Source organism: Desmodus rotundus, chromosome 6 (genome assembly GCF_022682495.2).
Source record: "Desmodus rotundus isolate HL8 chromosome 6, HLdesRot8A.1, whole genome shotgun sequence".
NCBI lineage: Eukaryota > Metazoa > Chordata > Mammalia > Chiroptera > Phyllostomidae > Desmodus > Desmodus rotundus.
This window is the reverse complement of record NC_071392.1, coordinates 109,368,720-109,392,174: the sequence shown is the minus strand read 5'-3', so window position 1 is coordinate 109,392,174 and position 23,455 is coordinate 109,368,720. Positions and strand designations below refer to the sequence as shown.

Genomic DNA, 23,455 nt, shown 5'->3' with positions numbered 1-23,455 from the left:
TGTGTGTCAGTCACCCCTTCCTAGGCAAGGCTTGGCGCAGGGCTCTGGCGGGTGCAAAGACCCCCGCCAACCAGTATTCCAGTGTAGTGGGAGGCGGAGACTACGCAGTAAGAATTAGAGCTGTCTGATGAGAGTGTGGGAAAAGCAAGGAAGTAGTTCAAGGTGGTCCGCTTCTCATGGAGGGAAGCGTGAGGAAGGGCTTCCAAGGGAAGCGTTTAATCAAGCTGAGAGTAAAGGCCGAGCAGCACTAAGGATGCCGAGGAGGAGAGGAAGGACATTTCAAGGGGCGCCAACGTCAGGAACAGGAGCATGGCGGTCGGGAGGTCTGGGGCATGTGGAGGGGAGAGTGGATTTTAGCAGGAAACAGTCACATTATTACCTGTCACCAGAAGAAATTAATTTAGGAGGATTTTTATATTTTCACAGCCCCCTCCAGCCCAGTCGATGGTTCAAGCGTTGGAGTTACTCTATGCCCTGGGAGGTATGACTTTCTCTTCCTATGCGTGCTCCGATCTCTTTACTGATACGCGATGTTTGTTAGGTCGCATTCCCTTTCGGGCTCTTAGTATCCTCAGGAATGGAATTGGTTTCCCCCAGTAACGGCGTGTGAAGTCTCCCCACGACAGTGGGTTCATAAAGCATGTCAGGACATCAGAAGTACTAATAACCGTCACCAGAGCCACCCTCCTAAAGACATCTAGAAGTTCTCTACCAGTATTTCAGATGTTACCCCTTTTCTCCGTCCCCCCACTCTGTCCCGAGATTGGTGGCCTGGTGTTCCCTAACTCGCCTTCACTTCGTTCCTGGAGTTCCCTGCGGAGAATTGGGGGGGGCGCTGTCTGTGGCATTGTGAGGCACCGAAACACCATGTTACGGAGGAACCTGTGTTGCTGTTTGAGAAATGTAGTTATTTCCCTTACGGTAGAGAAAATTGTTGCCTACCTGCACCCCGTCAAGAAGTACATACTTTTCTGTGAATAGTTATTGAGGTATAACACATCCATGTAAAATGTACAGTTCAGTGGTTTTTAGTATATTCACAGGGTTGTGCAACCATCAGCACAAGTTTCGAATATTTAGAACATTTTTATCCCCTGTGCCCATCAGTACTCGCTCCTCATTCCCTCCCCTGTCCTCCTCCTGGCCTATAGGTCTGCCGCTTCCGGACACGTCACACAGGTGGAGTCCTGTAATATGTGGTCTTTGTGATTGGCTTCTTTCATTCAGCACGGCGTTTTCAAGACCCATCTGTGTTGTACCACGTGTTAACACCTCATTTCCTTTTATTGCCGAGTAAACAACTTACTGTGTGGATATACCGCATGTTAGTCTTATCCATTTGTCAGTTGATGGCCTTTGGGTTGGTTTCCTCATTTCGGCTAATACACATGCTGCTGCTGTGAACATTTACGTGCGGGATTTTGGCGGGCGTTCCCCCCAGCAGTGCACGGATGCTCCCAGTTTCTCCACAAGTTGCCAGTACGTGTCATCACCGGCCTTTGGTGCGGTGGCCGCCCCAGTGGATACGAAGTGGTGTCTCGTGGCTTTGGTTTGTGTTTTCCTAATGACTGAGGATGCTGAGCACCTGTTCATATTCTTACTGGCTACTTGTATATCTTCTTGGGAGAAATGTCTGATGAAATCTTTTGCCCGTTTTTAATTTGGGAGTATTATCCTTTTATTATTGAGTCGGAGGAGTTCTTTATATATTGTGTGTGCACGTTTCTCTTCAGGTCTGTGATTTGTAAATATTTCTCCCATTCTGTGGGTTGGCTTTCACTTTTCTGATGGTATCATTTGCCGTACAAAAGTTGTATGCAGTTGAGTTTATCTGTTTTTTCTTTTGTCACTGTGGTGTCATAGCTAAGAAACCATTGCCCAACTCAAAAGCATGAGTATTTTTCCTGCCTTTTCTTTGAAGCGTTTTGATAGTTTTGGCTGTTAACATTAATAGGTTTATGATCCATTTTTGAGTTAATTTTTTCATATGGGGTGAGGTAGGAGTCCATCTCCACTCATTATGTTTATGGTGTCTCCCTGAGAAGGAAGAGCCAGATACTGATTTAACAGTAACTGATTCAGTGATTTCAAAGGCCTCCCACTGGGTCTGCAGTGTGTGCAGGAGGAGGCTCCCACCTCCTGTTCTCAAGGATGGAGCAGCTCGAAGGCAGGGCTTCCTGGGGTAATCTGTAATGCGGATGGGATATTGGCTGCATAGGGGTTTTTCATTTGGACCGATTTTCCTCCAGTCGGAGTGACATTTCAAATAATTTTTTGTTTCTTCACTGCCCTAAATTACCTGGAAGAGGTAGAGGGAAACACCCAACTTAGTTTAGTTTCAGGCTGAATTATCACCTTTAAAGAGAAGGTTATATGGGAACAGCTGAGAAATGACCTTTTCTGTCTTCACTCTGAGCCTGAGGTAGTGGTTTCAGTGCCACATCTCGGGCGTAGTCTGAACCATAGTGAAACGGTAGTCTGCCTTGTGGGCGTCCAGTTTCTGATGCGGCCAGTGGTGAAGGGGCGAGGAGGGGCGTGGGGAATTGAAGGAGTCCGCCCAGGAGGCGGTTGGATAAACAGCTCTGATGTTGGCACCCAGGAGAGACCTGGGCAGGAGTTTAGACTCATAGGCATGGCCTTGTAATCGCTCACACAGTAAGAGAGGAACAGGGCACATGGGATGTCATCCTGGAACAGCTACCACAGTACATGGAAGAAGATCCAGAGGTAGCAGAGAGGGAGCAGCAGGCGAGAGGGGTCCCGGGAAGCGTGTTTCCAAGGAGCTGCGGTCTACAGAGGCGAAGGCTGCCGCAGCCCTCAGGAGGTGTCCTTTGTGTTCACGCTGCGTGGGTGTCGGGCCCTTGGGAAGGCAGCCTGTGGGGAACAGCAAGGCTGCCATGGGTGAGGAGAGTGTGGGAGAGAGAGGAGGCTGCGGGACCGTTTCCTTGTAATTAAGTCCTTAAATAGAAGCCGTTAGAGGTACCAGTTTTTAAAATTAAACATTCAAGAGCTCAAAGGGAGGTCCTGTCTTTTTTTGACACAACGGTTCTCTGGGGTGAGAGTGAGTTCGGTAGAGCATGACTCATCTTCCGATGCCTTTTCCAGCGTTCGTCATCCTCTGTTCTCTCAACGACGGGACGTCCTCGACACGGTGGCACACGCCTTCTTGTTCTTTTGGCAGGTCTGGACAAAGACTGTCGCCTAACCGAGCCGCTTGGCATGAGGATGGCGGAGTTTCCTCTGAATCCCATGTTTGCGAAAATGCTGCTTGAGTCAGGTGGGTGGAGACGGCAGTTCTCGTGGGTTTTACTGTGACCACCGGGGAGCTGTTTGCCTGCATTCTGTGCGTCCTGGGGAGGAGCATCCAAGATACAGGGTCTGGCACAGATCACGCCGCTTTGGTAACCTATTCCAAGTCTTTTATCACAAACTCATAAGCATGTGATTCTGTAACATAACCGTATCACACTCAGGCACACCATACGACGTTTTAGGTGAGAGTTCAAATTGCTGTCCATCTCGTGAGAGACACTCACACACCCCACCAGCCACACACAGCGGCGTTACTCCTCCCGGACGCCGTGTTTAGGGCGCTGAAGGAGCTGTCGCCGAAAGCTCTCGGGTTTGGGGCATGTTGCCAACTTGTGATTCCACGTCAGTCATCACTAATTCAGTAAACGCTTCTATTTGTTTCTCACGGGCCTAGCACTGACACCTTCAGATTTTTCTGTTTAAACAGGGAAGTTTTTTGTTACGGAGGTGAAAAATACATAAAAGAATTTACCATTTTAACCACTTTCTAAGTGCGCAGTTCTGGAGGCATTAAGTCACTCACGTTTCTGTTGTACCATCCCCACTGTTCACCTCCCGGACCTTTTCCTCTTTCCAGACTGAAACTGAACCCAGGAAACACTCACGCCCTGGTCTCCCCCTGCCCCCCCTGCAGCCACCACTCTGCTTTCCGCCTCTGGGTGTGACTCTCTGGGAGCCGCACGCAAGTGGAATCATGCAGGATGTTTTTTTGTGGCCGACTCATTTCGCTTGGTATAACGTCTTCAAGATTCATCCGTATTGTTGCCCGTGTCAGAACGTCCTTTTTAAGGCAGAATAACATTCCCTTGTATGTATAGGTCACGCTTTGTTCACCGTTCATTCGTCTGTTCACAGACATGGAGGGAGCTCCCACCTTCTGGCGATTGTGCCCAGCGCTGCCGTGAGCGTGGTGAACAGATACCTATTTGAGTCCCCGATCTCACTCCTTTGGGGTGGATGCTTAGAGTGCAATTGCTGGGTCATCTGATGATTCTATGTTTGATTTTGGGGGGAATTACCACATCATTTTCCATAGTGGATACCCCATTTTGCGCTCCCACCACCAACGCATGAGGGTCCCGACTTCTCTGATGCCCTTAGATTTCTGTGAGCCAGACCTGAGGCTCACAGGAGTCTGAGTTTGCAGTTGGGGAGTGTGTCGCTCACGAGGCAGAGGGCCTGTGGGCGGTGGGCCTGGCAGCGCAGCTCGCTCTCACCGTCTGGTGTCCTGGAGGGCTGGTGGCTGCAGACTCTGGGCCCGGGTACTGGCGGCGGCGGCGGCAGTGGCGGTGGCCCGCCGAGTGTTTCCCTGGTCTAGTGCAGTGCCAGGTGCCATGAGCCCTGCGGGCAGGCCCCCTCAGAGAAGGACCAGGAGCAGAGAAACAGCAGAAGGGACACGGCCCACACATCCCCTGCCCCTTTCCCTCTCAGGCTTTCTGCCAGGACTCTAGGTGTCCACATAAGGGGGTCCGCAGTGGGTGTGATGCTGACCTGCCCTCGGTGATGGGGCCAGTGTGGCTCCCCTGTGGCTCACAGTGAGGGTCCCTCAGTGTTACAGCTGCAGAGCGGACCAGCAGCTCCTCTCGGAGTCCTTCCAGGCCTCCCTTGTCAGGGCCGTGTACAGGACACGCCATTCGGCAGGGTGAAGCGCTTGCGTACTGCAAACTGTAGAAATCAGGCCGAATACGGTGCATCATCTTCGTGTGCAGTGTGGTACGAGGGAAACGTCGGAAAACGTCTTTCACTTCTCACAGATGCATTGCGTGTCTGAACTCAAACGTGGTTTTTGTCTCCTAGGAAACTTTGGCTGTTCTCAGGAAATTCTCAGCATTGCAGCCATGATGCAGATCCAGCATATCTTTGTGGTCCCCTCGAACCAGAAGTCCCAGGCAGTAAGTCCCTTCCTCTTGGAGCGGTTCATGCCAGTCGCTCCTTCACTCTGGGCCTTCTTATCAAAGCGACTAGGAAGGGGGGGCAACCGAGCGGCGCGGATGCCAGCCTGCACCTGCGGGCGGGCGGTGCGCCCGGCGTTGTGCCACCCGTTTCCTGTGCTTCATTTCATTTCATCTCCACTGTGAACCGCGAGGCAGATGCCGTTACGATCTTCTTTAGAGGTGGAGGCAGGGGAGGGTTAGGCAGCTCACTCGTGGCCGCACAGCCATGGTGGAGTGGCCTCTCACAGGCGCGTCCCAAAGCTCCACCGTTTTACCCCCGCCTTTCCCGCAAGGGGATCGTCCTTTAGGTGGCTCTGGGAGTGACTGAGTGGGCACGTCAGTGACTAAGGAGTCAGGGCCTGGGCCCAGCAGGCTGATTCTGGCCATGTTGGCGTTGAGCCAAGGAGGTGACAAGGCCCTACCTAAGCCCAGGTGTCAGTGACGATGGGAGGAGTGAGTGCTGAAAAGACTGAAGGAAAAGTTAGGGTGCCGAAGGGCACCACGAGGGAGGCCTCCCGACGAGGCAGGTCAGTGACCAGTTCCAGGTCGGTTCCGAGTGCCCGAGCGCAGCCTTGTGCACTGAGAGGCGGACTTCGGGTGTGCGGTTGGGAGGAGAGCCTCTCTTGCGGACTCTTCCTCTCCCCAACAGTCACGTGACCGCAGAGCGCTGCGTTTCCCTGCCTCCGTGCCCGGCGATTATTCTGTTTGCTCCATTTTCTGTTTGTGTGCTTCTCCGTTGGCCTTTTTCACAGCCCCACCTCTGGGCAGGCAGACTCACGTTCAAGGTGAAGAAACCGAAGCTCTCCAGTGTGTCTAAAATCGCACCATATCCCTTCTCCCTTTCCCTCCACCATCCCCTGCTTTGTTTTTTTCTTCTAGCACTTCTCACCACCTAATATCTAAATATTTTGCTTATTTATCTTGTTTACTGTATTTCTCCCACCACTCTTATATTCAGTGTTACATTCTAAATTCATAGAGCAGCACCTAGCCTACAGTAGCTACTCAGTAAATATGTTACTGAGTGAATAGAAGGAAGAAGGAAGATTTATTCGGTGGTATTAGATGCAAGGAGAAAGTTCTGACGTTGAGAAGTACGTGTGTGTGCTTGTGTTCATGCTGTTTATGCTGCTCCTTGAATCCGTGGGAGCAGATGGCATTGCCGAGGGTGTTACACAAAGAAAAGTTTAGGGATGAGGTCTGCGTGGGAGCCTCGGAACACAGAATGTCCGCCGTGCGCCAGACAGGATGTGTCCCCAAGCTTTCGTTCTGGGGCAGGGGTGCTGGGAGGAGTTCTGGAAGAGACACTGACTGGAGAGAGGAGAGACAAGACCACCAACCCTAATCTAACAGCTGTGCCGGGGGCTTTGTACCGGGATATCTGAATCCCACAGTGATCCTGACAGACAGTCTCATGTCCCCGTTTCACACATGAGCACACGGAGGCCGAGCAAGATGAGGTGGCCGGGCTGAGGTCTTTCAGGAAGTGGAAGAGCTAGAGTGCTGCACTCCAGGCCCTCCTGGCTCCACAAGCCATGAGCTGTCCGTTGTGTGGCGTTGCCTCCCAGAATGAGAGGCTCACCAGAGTCAGCTTCTGAATGTCGCTTTTTTCTTTCCAGACTCGAGCGCACCGAAAATTTGCCGTGGAGGAAGGTGATCATCTCACCATGCTGAACGTGTATGAAGCATTTATCAAGGTAAGCACAGCCGCCACCTGAAAGGTCCCCTCTACGCACCCATCCACCCTGGGAGCCAGGGTTCCAGAAGGTCAGTTCATCCAGGAATGGCCGAGACCCCTTTTTGGGGTGTCTGTTAGAGTATTGCCAATATTTCTTTTTACTTTTCTAAAGATGTTACTTATTTAATTTGAAAGAATGGGGAAGGGAGGGAGAAAGAGAGGGAGAGAAACATCCATTGGTTTCCTCTTGCATGCCCCCAACCGGGGACCTGGCCCACAACCCAGGCATGTGCCCTGACTGGGAATCAAACCAGTGACCTTTCGGTTTGTGGGATGATGCCCAACCCGCCGAGCCACACCAGTCAGGGCTATTGCCTTTCTGATCTGTGGGTTGGCCCCTGCCTGAGGTCGTGGTGCAGATTTGCCTGGAAGAACACAGGAATTGTTTCTTGCTTCTTTCTGCCTGGAGAGGTGGACTTGCAGCGGCCCCCCAGCCCCTCCCCTCACTCTGCCTCACCCACCCAGTATTTCTGGGCAGTGCTGTCCGACATTTGAGTAGGAAGTTCTGTTATATTTTCTGCAAATAAGCGAGGCTGAAGGGAACTTGTAGCTTTAGCTCACTCTTCAGAGTTGTCCTGTGAGTCTGAGGCCTCACCCAGCAACCACTCCGCCAGCAGCGGACGAGCTGCGAGGGGCCATATATGTTCACATACCTGCCTACAGTTAGCCACAGGTGATGCTGATTTGTAGTGTTCTTAATACTCTGTAAAACTAAGAGCAAATAGTACAGCTTAAAGTTCTCACCATATCCCTTCTCCCCTTCCCACCTGCTTTGTTTTTTTCTTCTAGCACTTCTCACCACCTAATATCTAAATATTTTGCTTATTTATCTTGTTTATTGTATTTCTCCAACCACTGTTGTATTCACTGTTACATTCATAGAGCAGCACCTAGCCTACAGTAGCTACTTAGTAAATATGTTACTGAATGAATGGAAGGAAGAAGTAATTTAAAAATTACTAAAAAGAGAGATCTAAAGGTGATGAAGAACAATGAAGACAAATCTCTATAAGGAAAGGCTATGAGAGGGGGAAATGAGATACTTCAGATTTTCAGTATCTTGTATTCGTTTTTTTAAATACTTTTTTAGAAGAGCAGAAGGACTAACTTTTTGTTTTATCAGAGATCTGAATGGATCTGTTTCAGTCAATGAACGGTTTTCAGGAAAACCCCATCTCTTACTGAGATTATTAATTATGGATTAAGTCAGTGGAAATTCGTTTGTATGTGCAGTGTGTCATCTCCGACCCAGAGCTTCCCCCGCCAGTGGACTGCAGGTCCAGGCCTCCATTGCTCCTTCTGCGGTTGCCGTCTGCGAAAGTCCCCTGCGACTTACATTTTCTTATTTAAGACACTTTCTTGCCTGGCTTAGACTAATTTCCAAGATGCCTTCCCACAGCAGTACTTAATCTAAGACATAATGATCATACTTAAGAAGCTAGAACAAAATGAAGAAGTGTTGGTAGAATCATAGTTTGGGGCTAAATAATACTAATTTGGAAATTATTTCTAAATTGTCAATTGTCATGTTGTTTGCCTGCAGTCAAATAAAGTGACAAACTCAAGCCTGCCAAGGAAGGGAAGTGCATTTACAAAAAGGCACAGGGAAGTGATTCTGTCTGGGAGTTTGCCAGTCACTAGGAAGGTACTGAAGATTGTCGTTAGGATTGTCGTTAGGATGGACAACTCCGCTTGTCAGTCGAACTCTCGTTTGCCCCTAACACAGAGGCCGGGGTCAAAGAGCGTTCAGAGGGCGAGCATGCCGGCCCCTCTCTCAACGTGTTAGAGAGAGAGACGCCCAAAAAGGGCTGCTTGCCCCCTGGAGATCTCGCCTCCCTGAGTCAGGAGGCACAGGGAGAGAGACAGTGGTGGGTGGTGACGCTCCCCGCGCTTTTTTTGTGCTCCTGCCCGGGGGCCCCCCGCAGCACAGCAAGAACTCTCAGTGGTGTCAGGAACACTTCCTGAATTACAAGGGGCTGGTCAGAGCGGCCACCGTGCGAGAGCAGTTGAAGAAGCTCCTCGTCAAGTTCCAAGTGCCCAAGAAGTCGAGTGAAGGTGAGAATCCGCTGCCGCTGCTGGCGGCGTCCCCTGTCTGCTCTGTCGACTTGCGGCTGCAGAGTTCTCCTGCTGGCGTGTGATGTGGGGCAGAGAGCGGGCCTACTTTGCACCCGTGTCGGCGAAAAGCCGTGTGTAAAAAGAGCGTATTTTTTCTATCAGGGTTCATTTTTATGTCCGAGGGCAATTCTTGTTAAAAAAAACTTCCATAAGCCCTGACAACACGTAAGAACCGTTAGCCTTCAGACCGGTGAACATCACACAGTTAATTTTCCCACGTAGGCTTTGTAAGGAAGGTCACTTTTAAGTGGGTGGTACTTCTGGCTGTTGCGTATAAATTGCATTTCACATTCAGACGCAGGCATTGTTACAGCAGGCGCCGTGTGTCTCGCCCGGGCCGGCAGCAGGGCAAGGCTGGCTGACATGCTGCGTGAGGCCTGGGTCTGCCTCCAGTGGCGACAGTGACGATGAGGACACGGCTGGGTCACACTGAGGCGGGGGCTCTACAGTCCCTGTCTCTGCCTGCCCCTCTGTGAGGTGGAGGAAGTGGTACCGCGTTTTACAGACGAGTTGCCAGGTTCCCAGGGAGGGTCAGCGCAGGACAAGACAACGGGTCACAGCGGCTTAGGACCTGCGCTTTTCAGCAGCCGTCTCCCGAATGCCTGCCGAGAGCCGGGCCCTTGGGCGTGCCCCCAGCTCCCCAGTGCTCGTGTGTAGTAGGCCAGCAGTGTTCCAGCGTTTTTATACGGTAATTCCTGTAATGCTCACAGCACTCCGCTGAAATATGTAGCTGTTCCCCCATTTTATAGATGGAAATAGTGAGGCCGAGCGGCGATGAGTGCCTCGCTGAAGGTCACACAGTGAGTGTGTGGTGGAGTCAGCTGGAACCCAGGCAGTTTGCTTTCAGCCTTGTTTTGCTTTCACAACTAAGAACAAGTGCTTGCAAGGAGACGAAGGCGTGGTTCTTACTGTCAGGAAGCAGTGCAGGTGAAGGGAGAGTCGCACGGGTAGACAAACTGCTGCAGTGTGACACTGCCAGCCCTCTGAGCAGTGACGACAGTGGACGCCTCAGTGACGGTGGCGGACAACAGGGGCAGCGGGTGAGATGTGGTGGGAATGCAGGGAAGAAGGCATCCGCGACGGGGGCGGGCCTGGAGTGGTGGCCGAAGTCCAGCTGAGGGAACTGATTGGATTGGCAGGGAGGACTGTGGGGACAGGTACTCGGAGTGAGGAGCATATCAGTGTGCAGAGAACACTGGCGAACGAATACGCTCACAGGAGAGAGAAGAGCTGGAACCTGGGTGATCAGGTAAAGCCCGTGTCACTGCTGGAAGCAGGAAGCTTACAAGGGCAGCGGTTCGGGGAGAAGCTGAGTGCCCGCCACCTAGCAGAGATGACAGTCTTCTAGACCTGCGTTTCTTAACCTATTTTTCATTATTGACCCCTTGCCCAGGAGAAAAGTTACATTAAATTCTTCCCAACGAGAGACATTAAAAACTAGGAAATGAGATTTTGTAAGGTAGGGTTGAATTTTGGGGGCCTCAAATAGTAGTATCTAAGATTCCCTCCTGCCTTGCCCCCCAAGAGCCATTTTTCACCCCTTTTGCTCTACGGGGAAATTTCTCATGGGCAGTTGGAAAGAAGGGACTGGATCTTGGATCAGACTGTGGTTAGAGATGGAAATTTGAGTCATCAGTTCTGTGCCAAAAGGAAGTACAGGAGTAATTGTGCAATAAAGAAGGGGTACCTTTTTGCCAAAACATTGCTGGTAAGAATGCAGCGAAACTCACAACCTCATACATTAATGGTTTTGTAAATTTTACCACCCTTTGGGAACTGATTTATCAACAAACTATATTTCATTGAATCTAAAACACCATTATGAATAAGCCAGGCCATTATTTTATGTACCACTAGGAAAGAAAAAAAAAACTGCTGCCAATTATAATTATAAAATGCTGTCCTGGTTTCAGTGAGTGAGAGTGTAGAAAAGAGTGAGTCTCAGATTTGATGAAATATGATATATCATAAGCCATATAAATGACACTATCTGTTTGCACGCTAATTTGGAATGTGTCCTGTGGGAATCATCTAACGGGGAGCCTTTCCCCTTGGAAGATGTTTACTCTAGCAATCCAGACACCAATTAAAGTGGGACGTTTGAAATTTGTAAAGAATTGCACAGTGTAGCTGTAGCCACAGAAATAATGTAGTGTTAGTGTCCCAGACTGAGTCTCAGGGAAGGAACATCATTCCCATAGGGTACTGTCCTAGGAAGGAGTTCTTAAGGTCACGGGCCAGCCATCAGAGTGCTCTCCCGGGGAGGCGGTGCAAGGTGCCTCAAAGCAGCCAGGGGCGCACCCTCACAGCGCAGGCCTGGGCGCACACAGCATACTGCCGGCGAGGGTCTCACCCAGCATTCCCTTGGCTGCCTTGGCAGGTGATCCAGATCCGGTTCTGAGGTGCATCGTTTCGGGGTTCTTTGCAAATGCAGCGAGGTTTCATTCTACCGGAGCTTACAGGTAATGTGGTGCTTGGTGAAGTCATTTATTAAAGGACAGATCTTAAAAATGATCCAAACCGCATAGAAAGCTGCAGTGCAAGAAAAGGAGAGAAATTCAATTGAATAGTTTTCCCTTATTCATATGGTGCCTCTATCCAAAGATGAGTTTAGCTATCTAACTTTAAGCAAAGTATCTTAACTCTGTGGACGTGAGTCTCAAATGCTCAGCCCACCCACGCATTGTAGAAGGACAAAGTTTCCAAGTCAGGAGGCTGGCAGTACTTCCATTTTAGTAACAGGAGCACAGGACTAGGAGGAGCCATTGCTCTTGCCTGGACAAGTTACTTTTGTCACCGGGTAGCTCCTACGTTTTTAGAGAACTGCAGGATTGAAGCCACCGCCTACTCTGATACATTGTGGCCACACTTGGTGGCTTTGGATGTTGGTCAGTGTTTCTTCCTGTGCGCGACCTGCCTCCCACTGCAGCCTGTTTCATTTTCTGCGCAAACAAAATCGCTGCTGGTGGATGCCCTCCTCATAGCCTTCGGTATGTTAAAGTATAGTCCCAGCTGATACGTGGCTTAGCTTTCTTTACTCCAGACGAAATCACTCCAGTTCCTTGAATTGTTCCTGTTAGTCTGTCTTCTCACACAGCCCATTTCAGTCTCGTACTTCGCTGCAGCCCGTGTGAAGTGCAGTGACCCTGTGATCTGCCACTTAGTAAGGGAGCAGCCCGGCTGCTTTCTCCCAGCCCTCCTCTGGATTTCCTGCACACAGTATTCTGTCATTAGCCTTCTCCGCTCCGAAGGTACTACAGTCCTGTCACCGTGAGGTCAGCTGCGTTGTCCCAGACACTGGGCTTTGGTAACGAGGCCAGAGTCGGGTTGAGAGGTTTTGTTTTATGTTTTTGGCAGCCAGGTCTCTCAGGAGATGGGGCCATGAAACTGACTGAGCCTCAGTACAGCATTGTACATTTACCCCCAGGACGTCCTCTTGGTCAGTCCAGGCTGAGTGCTCTGGCCTGTCGGTGTCGCGATTCTGCTGCCCATCACGCGAGCTCGCCTGCCAGCACCGTGTTGCCTGCGACCGAGGTGTCTCTGGGGGCCTGGCATCCTCTCCAGGGAGTGCCGTTACCGTGTTGTCACTGTGACGGCCCCACTGTCCTCAACAGTGTGAATTCACAATTTCCACCGGCATTTGGAAAAGTCCTTTCTCCGGAGCCCTCGACAAAAATGCAGGCTACATACACAAGAGGCTTCACGGTCGGCGAGCCCCTGTGGGACGAAGTTCAGTGTCGGTCAGCTCAGGGCCCCAGGGTGCTGGCTCCACTGCGGTGCTAGAGGCACTTGCCTGACACGCTTGTCCCTGGCACCTGCAGAAACTCCGTACTTGTGCTTCGGGCAGTGACGTCCTATGGCATGAGTGGTCTCCTGTGATCTGATCCGACTGGGCGTCCTGGGCTCCATCAGTCTTTTTTAATTAAATCGAGTCATATCTGCATTGAACTTGAAATATTATCTCAGAGAAATGGATACTTCAACATCGAGCTTTCTTTTCCCCCTATTATCTCCCCCATACTCTTTATCCTTCATATTAACTTTGTTTAATAGAAATAGTAATTTGTATTATTTCTGTTCCCAAGGAAATTATTTTCAAAGAGAGCCTGTAGAAGACAAACATAAGGACTGACAGAGCAATATATTTCTAAAATTTTTTCCCTAAATGTCCACAAGTCGTTTTACTTTTATTCCCTTGTTTGTGTGATTTATTCTTGACTTCTGGGCTGGCAGTGGGGGAGGAGCTCATAAAGAGCCCAGGAGAAGATGGAGAGAATAGTCTTGTTCCTGTGAAGTATAATCTGTATGCATTTTTTGTAATAAGCATGTCTCTGGGAAAGTCTTGCTGTAAGTATTTAAAATCTACTGCAGACAAATTCTTCTGTTTTACAAGGACTATCCGGGATGACCATGAACTACATATCCACCCTGCGTCAGTCCTGTATGCAGAGAAGCCGCCTCGCTGGTAAGCCACGCCCCCGCTGCTTAGCCTTGTAACTGTGATGAAGGAAAGGCCTAGTTCTTGTTCGTGTAGGGTCCCTGTCAGGGTCCCTATCGCCTAGAACAGGCGCCAGTACTGGTTTGTTGGCTTCGTTATGCTGGGCGGTTCATAACAATTCTGCTCTATCAGAGCTCTCCTTGAGCAAATGGTGATAATCCTCTGCTCACTCAGCCATTCAGCAAACATTCAGTTTTGCCCTTGGACCAGACACTTAACCCTGCACAGCTGTGTGGAGATGAATTCAGGTCCCAGAGAATTCATGGTTCGGATGGAGAGGCAGACACCAACAGATGCCAGTGCCTTAGGGGAAGGGCTTTCATAGAGTGGTGTATAAAAGGCTGCATTGGCACCTCAAGGCCAAGGTCAGGCAGGGATGGCTGAGATGCTCTGGAAGTCACGCAGGCCTAGAGCCTCCCCTGTGGATGGACACACTCTGATGCACCACTCAGGCCGTGAGTCTTGGGTGAGCGATGTCCGTGCATTTGTTTAGCGTAGTGCCTGGCACGCAGAGTAGATGCCTGTTGAAGGTGAAGGGAAGAAACGCATCATCTCTGATTGTCCTGATTCTTGCCTCTCAGCACAGGGTATGGAAATTAGCCCATGCCTCCTTCTCGTTGCAGGGTTATCTACAATGAAGTCATACAGACCTCCAAGTATTACATGAGAGACGTGACTGCTATCGAGTCTGCCTGGCTGCTGGAGCTGGCTCCACACTTCTATCAACAAGGAACGGTAGGAATGAACAGAGTCTGCCCCTAAAACTGCCTGATAACCCGCCTCTTTGTGTTCCAGATACACACCTATTCTCCAGGCCAGTGCCTGACATCGTCCCCCCGTAACACATAGGTGACATGGCCATTACCATATCCCCAACCATTCTGGGTAAGAGCTCTCTACCACTTGCTTACAGTGAAGCCCATTTAAAAGTAACGCATGAGACAAAAAAGAGAATGAATCTTCAGCTGTTTCTTTCATCCTCTGCTCTTCTGCACTATTCCCAAAAAAAACCTCTGTCGCACTGTGGATCGCGTTCACAAAGAGTGGCACAAGTGTTCTCTGACGAGGACTGCCTCGAGAGGCCCTGAGGAGGTGTGCCAGCGGAAACCCGGGGTCCAGCCCGGGGCCGGCTGATGCTGAGCGCCGGCGGCACTGTGGGTTTGTTCTCTCCCTCCACGCAGGCCTGCCGGGACGATGAGGGGGTGAGCCTTGTAGAGCACGTCACAGTGTCATGTGCTTCATTTTTACAAGAAACTGGCTCATTCATTGCACGCACACACAAAAGTCACAGATTTTTTAGCAAGATTTTTAATGGAGAGGTGATTATATTGGAAGGCTGGCATGAAAACAGCTACATCAGAGTTCACAAACTTTCTGGCTGAATAGAGCTTGAAGACTTGCTCCGATCTGCATCGTGTTTTTAATCGATGTGTTTAGTCCAGTCTCCTTCAGTGAATTACTGATGTGGGTTAGGGTTAAGTCTCCCGTTTTGCTATTTGTTTCCTACTTGTCCGATTTACTCTGCTCCTTTTTTACTGCATGCTTTCGAGTTAATCAGATTATTTTAGTGTTCCATATTGTCTCTTCTAATGGCCGTTTATGCTTCCTGGTTTTTGGTGGCTCTAGGGATTATACGTGCGTCCTTACCGCACTGCAGGCGACCTCGAATTAGTGTCACTATTCAGCTTACAGCGTAAGAAACTTAGATATTTCACTTGCCTATCCCATTCTTTGTGCTCTTGTCGTCAGATATTTTATTTCTACATATGTTATTGTGTGCTATTCCTATGTATGGCCTGTTTCTATGTGTTGTCATAGACATTACTTTGTTCGACATATTTTTAAATGTCCTATTTCACTTCTACATATATTCTGTTTCCACAGTATGATATTATTCGTGTTTTAAACAGTTGCCTTTTAAAGGAGCTAGGAAACAAGAGGAAGAAAGTGCTCATGTTTCCGATGTACTCGCCGTTTCTGTCGCTCGGTGCTTCTGCACAGGCCCCAGTGTCCGTCTGGCGCCTCCTCCGTCCAGCACTTCCTCCAGCGCACCTTTCAGTGCACCTCCGCTTGGAGATGCTCCCCGCATTCACACGTCTGAGCGTCTTTATTTTATCTTCACTGCGGACAGATACTTTTTCTGTGTTTAGATGTCTAGGTGGAAAGTCTGTTTTTCTCATTCAGCACTTCGGAGAGTTCATGTCCTTGCTGTCTGCTTTGAGTTGTTTCTGGGAGAAGCCGGTCACTTTTATTGCTGCTCCTCTGTGTGATGTATTTGTGTTCTCTCGTGACTGCTTTGAAGTTTCTCCTTGATCTTTGTATTTTCAGCAGGTTGACCTACTACGTGCTTTTCTTTGTGTTTTTCCTGCTTGGGGGTCATTGAGCTAATTGGACTGTGGGCTGATGTTTTATTTTTAGCACATTTGGGACATTTGAGATTATTATTCCTTAAAATACTTTTTTCTGCCTCAATAACTGTGCCAAGGTCCTGGACCTCCGGTTACACACATTTAAGAGCCCTTGTTGTCGTCCTGCATGTTATGGAGGCTCTGGGTTTTTTTAATTTATGCTTCAGTTTGGATAGTTTTTCCTACCTGTATTCACGTGCATGGGCCAGTTCTTCTACAGTGTCCAGCCTGCTGTTGAGCCCATCCAAAGAATATTTCATTTTGTATTTCCTATTCTCACACTTTCATTTGGTTCTCCTTTAATTTTTTATTTTTCTGCTTAGAGTCTCACTCATTATGTCCATCTTTTTCTTTAAATCTTCTAACATATTATACTGGGGCAGCCAGAAGTAGGTCTACAGCTGTGATTACACGAGACACAGAGTTTATTATTATTATTATTACTTGTATTAATTACTGTATTAATCCTTGATTATTATTAATTGAATAACTGTAAACTACTTTTGCCCGTCCCTGTATTAGTTGTTTTAAAGGGCTTGTCTACTAATTGAACATACTGGGCATTTTCTGGTTTATTTTATCTTTTGATTTTTGTTTTCCTCCTTGTTATGCGTCTCATTTTCCTGCCTCTTTAATATTGTTGTTTATGCTGGACAGTAGAAATGCTGTGTTGTGGAGAGTCTGGATTTGGTTGTCTTTTTTTAAAGAATGTTGAGCGTTTTCCTAGCAGAAAGTTAATGATGACAGATTAGTTTCATTTCACCGAGGACTGATTTCAGGCTTTGATGGGGCCAGTCTGAAGTAGCTGTACTCCTAAGACACGAAGACCTTTTTGATGTCTCAGCTGAATGCGCAGCCTGGCCAGTGAGGCCTTCGCCCTCCGGGCAGAGCCCCAGCGTCTCCAGCACAGACCTGCAGACTCTGGTCTGCAGATGAGGGATCTTCTCACCCACCCCCCTCTTGCAATGGGAAGGGCAGCTGGCTTTCAGAAATCTTGTTACAATACTTAAATGGTATCCAACCAGACAAAATACATTTCACACAGGTCCTCATCAGATATTTCAGCCAGACACGAGATCAGCGGCGGGGACTGATACCAGCGCGGAGTGTGTGGTCTCTGCTGTGTCGGCCTGATGGGAATGACCCTGAAGTGGAAGGAAATCTTTTCCCTCAGAACATCTCGGGTGGGAAGTGCGAGAGAAGCGACCAGAAATGCACGGCGGCGTTGAGAAGCGGGGGCCCAGCCGTGAGGGTGCTTGTTAAAGGGATGAGGGGCAAGTAGCAAGGGAAGGAGACTCCGAAAGTCGTCTTAGGCTCTTGGAGAACAGAATGAACCTGAAAGTTGAGTCCTTTTCCCTTCTCAGCTCAGAATTAGTTTATTTAGGTCAAACGCACAGAGTTAAGAGCAAACAGCCCCAGGAGTTTGAAGGAAATGGCAGTCATAAATTCCTGCATTTGTCTTCTCTCCAAGTGCGTGTTTTTCAGCTCATCAGCTCTCCTCTGATCACTGTGATCAGTTATTTTTAGAGAGGCCGGGGTCTCCAGGAATCACCTGGTACCCCAACTTCATTGTACAAGCGAGGGCCCTGAAACTCCCTAAGAACCTCAGCCCCTCCCTAACTAGACAGTGCAAAGGTACTTCTGCTACTGACTTGTTAGTCCAAAGCGAAGTGATTCCTCCGAGGGCCCTGCAGGCCCCCGGGGCGCCCACGCACGGTGGGGGTTCCTTTGCTGAACACAGCATGGCACTCATGACCGCCGGGGCTCGCTGACCGTCCCCGGCTGTGTTTCTGCACCTTCGGTGACTCCCCATTACCACTGTTTTTCCGAGCGCCGCCTCACCCTGGAAACAGGCCCGAGATGGTCTGGAGTCAACTCTGTTTATACTCAGCATTCTTCCCAGAAAGGAGCACCACAAATGGTCCCACGGGCACGATGACGTCGTTTCCCGTTCCCAAGCTGAGGCTGTGGGGTGTTTAACGTTTGTTGTGGGGTCACATCAGGTGAAGTGAGAGGATTCAGAGAAACTCAGCAAGACCAAGCTGGGAAGAAAAACAGGGTGACCTGCTCAGAGATTTGGCTTTCAGTCCTTAGAGTATTTTTCCCTTGGTTCTCAGAGGTATCTTTGGAATCTGGGGAAAATCCTCTGAGCCAGGGCCTTTGCCAGAACCTGTACCAGTCCTTTCCTGGACATACGCAGTTAGAAAGGGACCTCATTCAGCTCATTGACACACGTGTCCTGTCCACTTGGCCATCTCTCGTCGTGCATGGTGGTGTGTTGTGTCTCCTTCTGCACCCTGCGTTCTCCCAGGGTCTGCGTTCTCCCAGGTCCCTGCCCCGCGGCCAGGTGGGCGTGGGCACTCCGCAGCGGGCGAGCGGCAGGCCTGCCCTGCTGGCAGCCAGGGCGGGAATTCCTCAGGTGGAGATCTCGCCGCATGGCAGGGCGACGTGCCTTAGATGTTACTTGGTTGGTTGTTTATGACTATTAAGGGGGCCCAGGGGCACCTCAGTTGCTGAACAGAAGTCATTTATTAAAAACGTACGTTTGTACCCTCTGCCGTATGTTAGAATGGCCGAGTGTACAAATGCATACAGAGTGTAGAAATGCGTACGTTAGAATTTCTGGCACTTTGGGCCAGAATGTGTGTCTCCCCGAATCCTGTTATCTGATGCCCGCGATTGTAATGCTGTGCTTCCTCTGCCATTTATGCTGGCAGAGAGCGACATTTCTGAAAGAAAGCCATGTCACGAGGGGGTATCCTTTTCCTGTGTGTCTTCCCTGCCTTGCACAGGTACCTGCATTTGCGATGCCCGCTAAAATGACGCACCTCCTCGTTTCCGTTCCCTAAGGGATTCGTGGACACTTGATGTGCTGTCCAGCCCGAGCCCTGTCCCCCGAGCTCAGGAGTTCAGCTGCAGTGCTGTCCACGCGGCTCATGTGCCCAGGCTGAGCCATGTGAGCCCAGGCAGGCCCGTTTCTTCTGTTGGCCACTGGCGCTTTTCCCCCTGCAGACTCCTGCCCGGGGGCCTGGCATTTACTGAGAGGGCGTAAACCAGATGGAAACTTCGATCTGGTCCTGTGTGGGGGGATTGTGGTGAAGCCTGGTTTCTTTGTCTGGCCAACCCCAGTTATGGTGTTTTCTCTTCTCTTGCAGCACCTGTCCCTAAAAGCCAAACGGGCCAAGGTCCAGGACCAGTGAGCAGACCTGGGCTGCGGCCGCAGGGGCTACATGGGGCCCTCTTCTCTGTGTCGCTGTCCCAGCTCCGGGGGATGGCCAGCTGTCCTTGGCTCCTGTGGAACCTTCAGCTGCTTTGACCGTGGACGCCGCCCACGCATTAGCCCCTTCTTCCCTCTCCCCTCCGTTCCTGCACTCCTTGCTGGGACCCGGGAGGGGTTGTGTGCAGGCAGGCACCCTGCTGCACGGCACCCAGCAGAGTGGGAGTTGGCAGGGCTTTGCTCGTTGGTCAGTTGGCACCCTCACTGACCCAGCATGCCACTTCCAACAGGCACACCGTCCTGGCCTAACTTAACAGGGAATGAGGGGCAAAGTTAGCCAGTCTGCCTGCAGCACCACACTGGGTGCCCAGAGGTGCACCACGCTGGGCTGGCTTTGCTTTCCCTGGAAGGGCCATGGCTCTGTGGACCAATGAGGCCAGCTGCTAGGTGTGAGTAAGTGTGCCCACAGAGGGGCACAACACGGGAAACGCTGTGGGTTTCTACCAAAGTCACCACGGGGCTTGTCTGGTGGCATAGGGGCTCCCTAAACCAAGGAGCTTCTGGCTTCCCCTTTGCCCATGTCTGTCTGCGGGCAGAGGACTTGCAAGGACGGGTGATGGACAGAGAGGACGCGTGCGCCGTGCTCTGTTAGCACGGGTTTCCCTGTTTCACAAGTGGGCTTAGCTTTCTCTGCCAACAGCATCACCAGCTGACAGCTCGGCCCCGTCGGGGGCCTCTGTAGCAGGAACTCACAGCAGCGTAGAGGTGCGAAGCTTCTGTAGCTCAGGAACACGCCTTGTCCATTTGTGTGTGTTCGTTTGCCGCGTTCTTGGAGAACAGGGGCGGCCCTCCCAGCGGGCGCCGGTCGCATCGCTGTCCTGGGCTCCTTCCCTCTGATTTTTGCATTTCAGCCCATGACCGGTCACACTTTGTCCCCGTCCTGTTTCAGTGACATTTATTTCAAAACCACGTAGCTTGAAAATTTATTTTTGTACTGATCTTAGACTGTACATGCCACTTTGGCACCAAACGCGTATGTCATTTTTATTTCCATTTTATAAACGTGTTAATAATAATAGTGGTAACTTGTTAATAGTAGCAAACCTTTATACCTAAAGTAAATGTGTTCCCTCCCATCCTGGTTCCCAGGGTCTGTATTTTAAGATGGTCCACTTCATTCTTCCGCGTGAGGGCCTGACATTCGCTAAGAAACGTGATGCTGTGACGTACAGCAGCTTTTGGGGTCGCGTAGACCGTGCAGCTGCATCAAGCAAGACCCACGTGACCAAATGGCCTCAGGCCTTCCTAGAGCAAACCATGGACGTGGCTTCAATGACGTCCCAAAGATGCTCGCCAGTTTCCGATTGGGATTTCTCTGCGGAGAGGTCAGAAGCACTAATTCATATAAAGTCTGGATTTAGGACTGGAGCTGACCCTAATAAGCTGTTGCGGTGGAAGGAGGAAAGGGTACAGGACCCACACCCTGCAGGTGAGGCCAGATATCCACAAGAGAGGCCACACGGCCAGCCAGGGGCTTGGCCTCGGGGAGCACAGTATCGCTGGCCGCCCCAACCTGGGGTGTCCTATCCCAGCACGTCTCCCTGTGCCTGCCACCACAGGGCTGCCGTGCTCAGGGCAGGCCCCGAGCTGTGTGCTATGTTATGCTGTGGCCCACAGTGTGTGGAGAGAACATGTCACTGGCAGGCCTGTTGCTGTATGGTCACAGCCTATGAGTGTGTCTGGAGACCCATCACCGTGTGAGGGAGTGATGTCCTGGCCTGGCTGAGAGAGATGGGACCATGGCCATCAGGGCCTGCTGGCTTAGCAATGCATGAGACTTTGTCCCCAAGTAGTCCCACGAGAGTTAGTCCCCTTGGGCTCCACGTGGCTTTTCAAAATCGTTAGTGAAATTTCCACTGCACTGCAGCATCTTCTTTCTGGTGCCCCAGGAAGAGGAGGGCAGCCTGCGTGGAGGATGTGGTGGGGGCCGAGGGGTCCTGGAGGCCCGGAGAGGGGAGCTTTCTGTGCGTGTGGCTCACTTCCTGCAGGTTCTTTCTCCGCAGGGTTGGACAGTGCCATCACAAGGAGCCCTGGTCCAGCCAGTCAGCAGGTGGTGGGTGAGCACCTTGGCTGAGTACCTGGCACAGGTTGGGGGCTGAGGTGTTTGACATGAGTGGCCTGATGGGCAGACCAGCACAGGGGAAGGGTGACAGTAGTGAGTGGCAGAGGTCACAGAGGCCAGGCCAGCATCCAAAGGACGCTTCCCCCACGACCAGACTTCCTGTGAATGTGCAGATGGTGCTCGTGTTCCCCTCCAGCTGAGTGTTTCACCGTGGCCGTGACCTTGGAGAGTGGCACAGCCCCACACGCTCCTGACTGTTGTCCTGGCGTCAGCACAGCTTGAGACCAGCGCTGCCTTCACTTGGTGGCCTGGGTGCTGCCGTCCCTCTGTCCTCATTCAGCTCCACTTTGCAGGACTCAGTGCCGGTGTCTTCTGGTCGGTCATTTCATAGGGCTGAGTGGCGGGAGGCACAGGGCTGAAGCGCCTAAGTCTGGGTGACCACGAGACCCCGTCCTGGACCTGCCAGACGGACCTCTGGGAGTGGGACTGGGAGGCTGCAGCTCCAGCCCACAGGCTTCTGATGTAGGGAACCACTGGGAATGGAGACGGGCCTTGTAGATGTGGGGACATCAAGGCCTGGGAGGAAGGTGAGCGCAGGGGCAGCATCAGATTTGAGTGACAGTCGATAACATGGGGTTTTGCATAGACGGTACCCTAACGTGTGCCTAGATGGCACCCCGGGCCCACCCTGTTCCCCCAGAGTGCTGGGATCAGAGTGCTGGAGTTCGACTCCCAGCAGGTCCTGGCAGTGCCGCTGCCGGTGTCGGACAGCCCGGCGCGCCTGTTCCTGGCTCCCTCCCAAAATGAGGAGCACGCAGTAATGGGCATTCCATGAAGCTCAAAATTACTCCACATGAAAGACCATCCTCTGGTCTGTTTTTGGTGTGAAAATGTTCAGTTTAAAAAAATGTTTTCCTTGGGAAAGTATAATATTGACAATCTCGAATCAGTCTCTTCATTGAAAACCAACTCAACAAAAACAAACGTCCATTCATGAGACCCCCGTGTCTGGGCACCAGTGGGCGGGGGGCTGGGCGGGCACCGAGCACCACCGCCTTGGGAGGGTGTCTCTGGACTTGGAGCAGCGGGGGACTACCTGTCTGGCAGAACTGGCAGGATTCAGGTTAGCAGGACTCGGCCCCCGCTCCCCGTCACCGCACCTTCAGAGAAGGCCAGTTATGTCCACTCTCCACAGACTCGTCTGGACTTTTCCTAGGCCTCCCAACTTGGGCTGAAATGGGGTAATGGAACTCTGGATTTTCTGTCATTACAACTTAAAATAGTCAATTAAATCCTCTCAGACTCGTGGCCACTCCGGAGTGGCTAGAGTCTGCGGGCAGGTCCGGGTCCTCACACGCATTGCCCGCTCTGGCAAGGTCACACTGTGCTGTCTCCAGTGAATCATGGAGGTGTTACCTGGTGCAGACCTGGGTGGTTCTGAACTTGTTCAAACAGGCTGTCTCCTTGCCTGCCAAAGAGATTCCTGATGCAGCATTCTCCCTGGCCCCATGGCCTCAGCCCCGGTTGTGGGTTCCGCTGAAGGCAGTGAGCAAGCTGGGCCGGCTGGGAGGTCCAGCAGGGAGTGGGTGTGCTGGCGAGGGGGCCAGGGTGATGCCCAGACTCCCCGTGGTCAGGCGAAAGGCCCGCATGGCTGCTGCCCCAGGGCCAGGCTCCTCACTGGCCCCAGGGTGATGGGGTGAAACCTTACATCAGGGGTCCCCAACCCACCAGACCGCAGAATGGTACCGGTCCGTGGCCTGTTAGGAACCGGGCCGCACAGCAGGAGGTGAGCAGCCCACAAGCGAAGGAAGCAGCTTCCTTGCTTTACTGCCTGAGCTCCGCCTCCTGTCTCCCCGCCCCACCGTGCAAAAAGGTTGGGGACCGCTGCCTTACACGACCCAAAGATGGGCTCCTTCCTCTGTCTGGTCTGCTGCACCCGGACCCTCCTGCCTGCTTCTGCCATCGCTCCGTTTACTTTCTCTGTGTTCCCACTTGTTTGTTTTGTTTTGAGTGTGTGTAGTATCTGCAGTTACTGTGTTTACTCTTAGCTGTTCTTCTTGTGGTTGGTTTTCACTTGGGAGTATCCTTTAGCCCTTCATTTTTCTGTCTGA

At 51.2% G+C, this 23,455-nt stretch overlaps 1 protein-coding gene across 1 annotated transcript in view; it reads left to right on the top strand.

Annotated features, from left to right (window-relative positions):
- The window catches only part of DHX35 (DEAH-box helicase 35), a 59,255-nt gene extending 36,973 nt beyond the window's left edge, over window positions 1–22,282 (top strand). The window contains exons 14-22 of the mRNA XM_045194725.2: window positions 427–481; window positions 3,182–3,277; window positions 5,110–5,204; window positions 6,866–6,943; window positions 8,910–9,039; window positions 11,480–11,561; window positions 13,493–13,564; window positions 14,221–14,332; window positions 19,161–22,282. Coding sequence (XP_045050660.2) covers window positions 427–481; window positions 3,182–3,277; window positions 5,110–5,204; window positions 6,866–6,943; window positions 8,910–9,039; window positions 11,480–11,561; window positions 13,493–13,564; window positions 14,221–14,332; window positions 19,161–19,205 — 765 coding nt within the window. The 3' untranslated portion in view covers window positions 19,206–22,282. The remainder of the gene's footprint in view (window positions 1–426; window positions 482–3,181; window positions 3,278–5,109; window positions 5,205–6,865; window positions 6,944–8,909; window positions 9,040–11,479; window positions 11,562–13,492; window positions 13,565–14,220; window positions 14,333–19,160) is intronic.
- The last annotated feature ends 1,173 nt before the right edge of the window (window positions 22,283–23,455 follow it).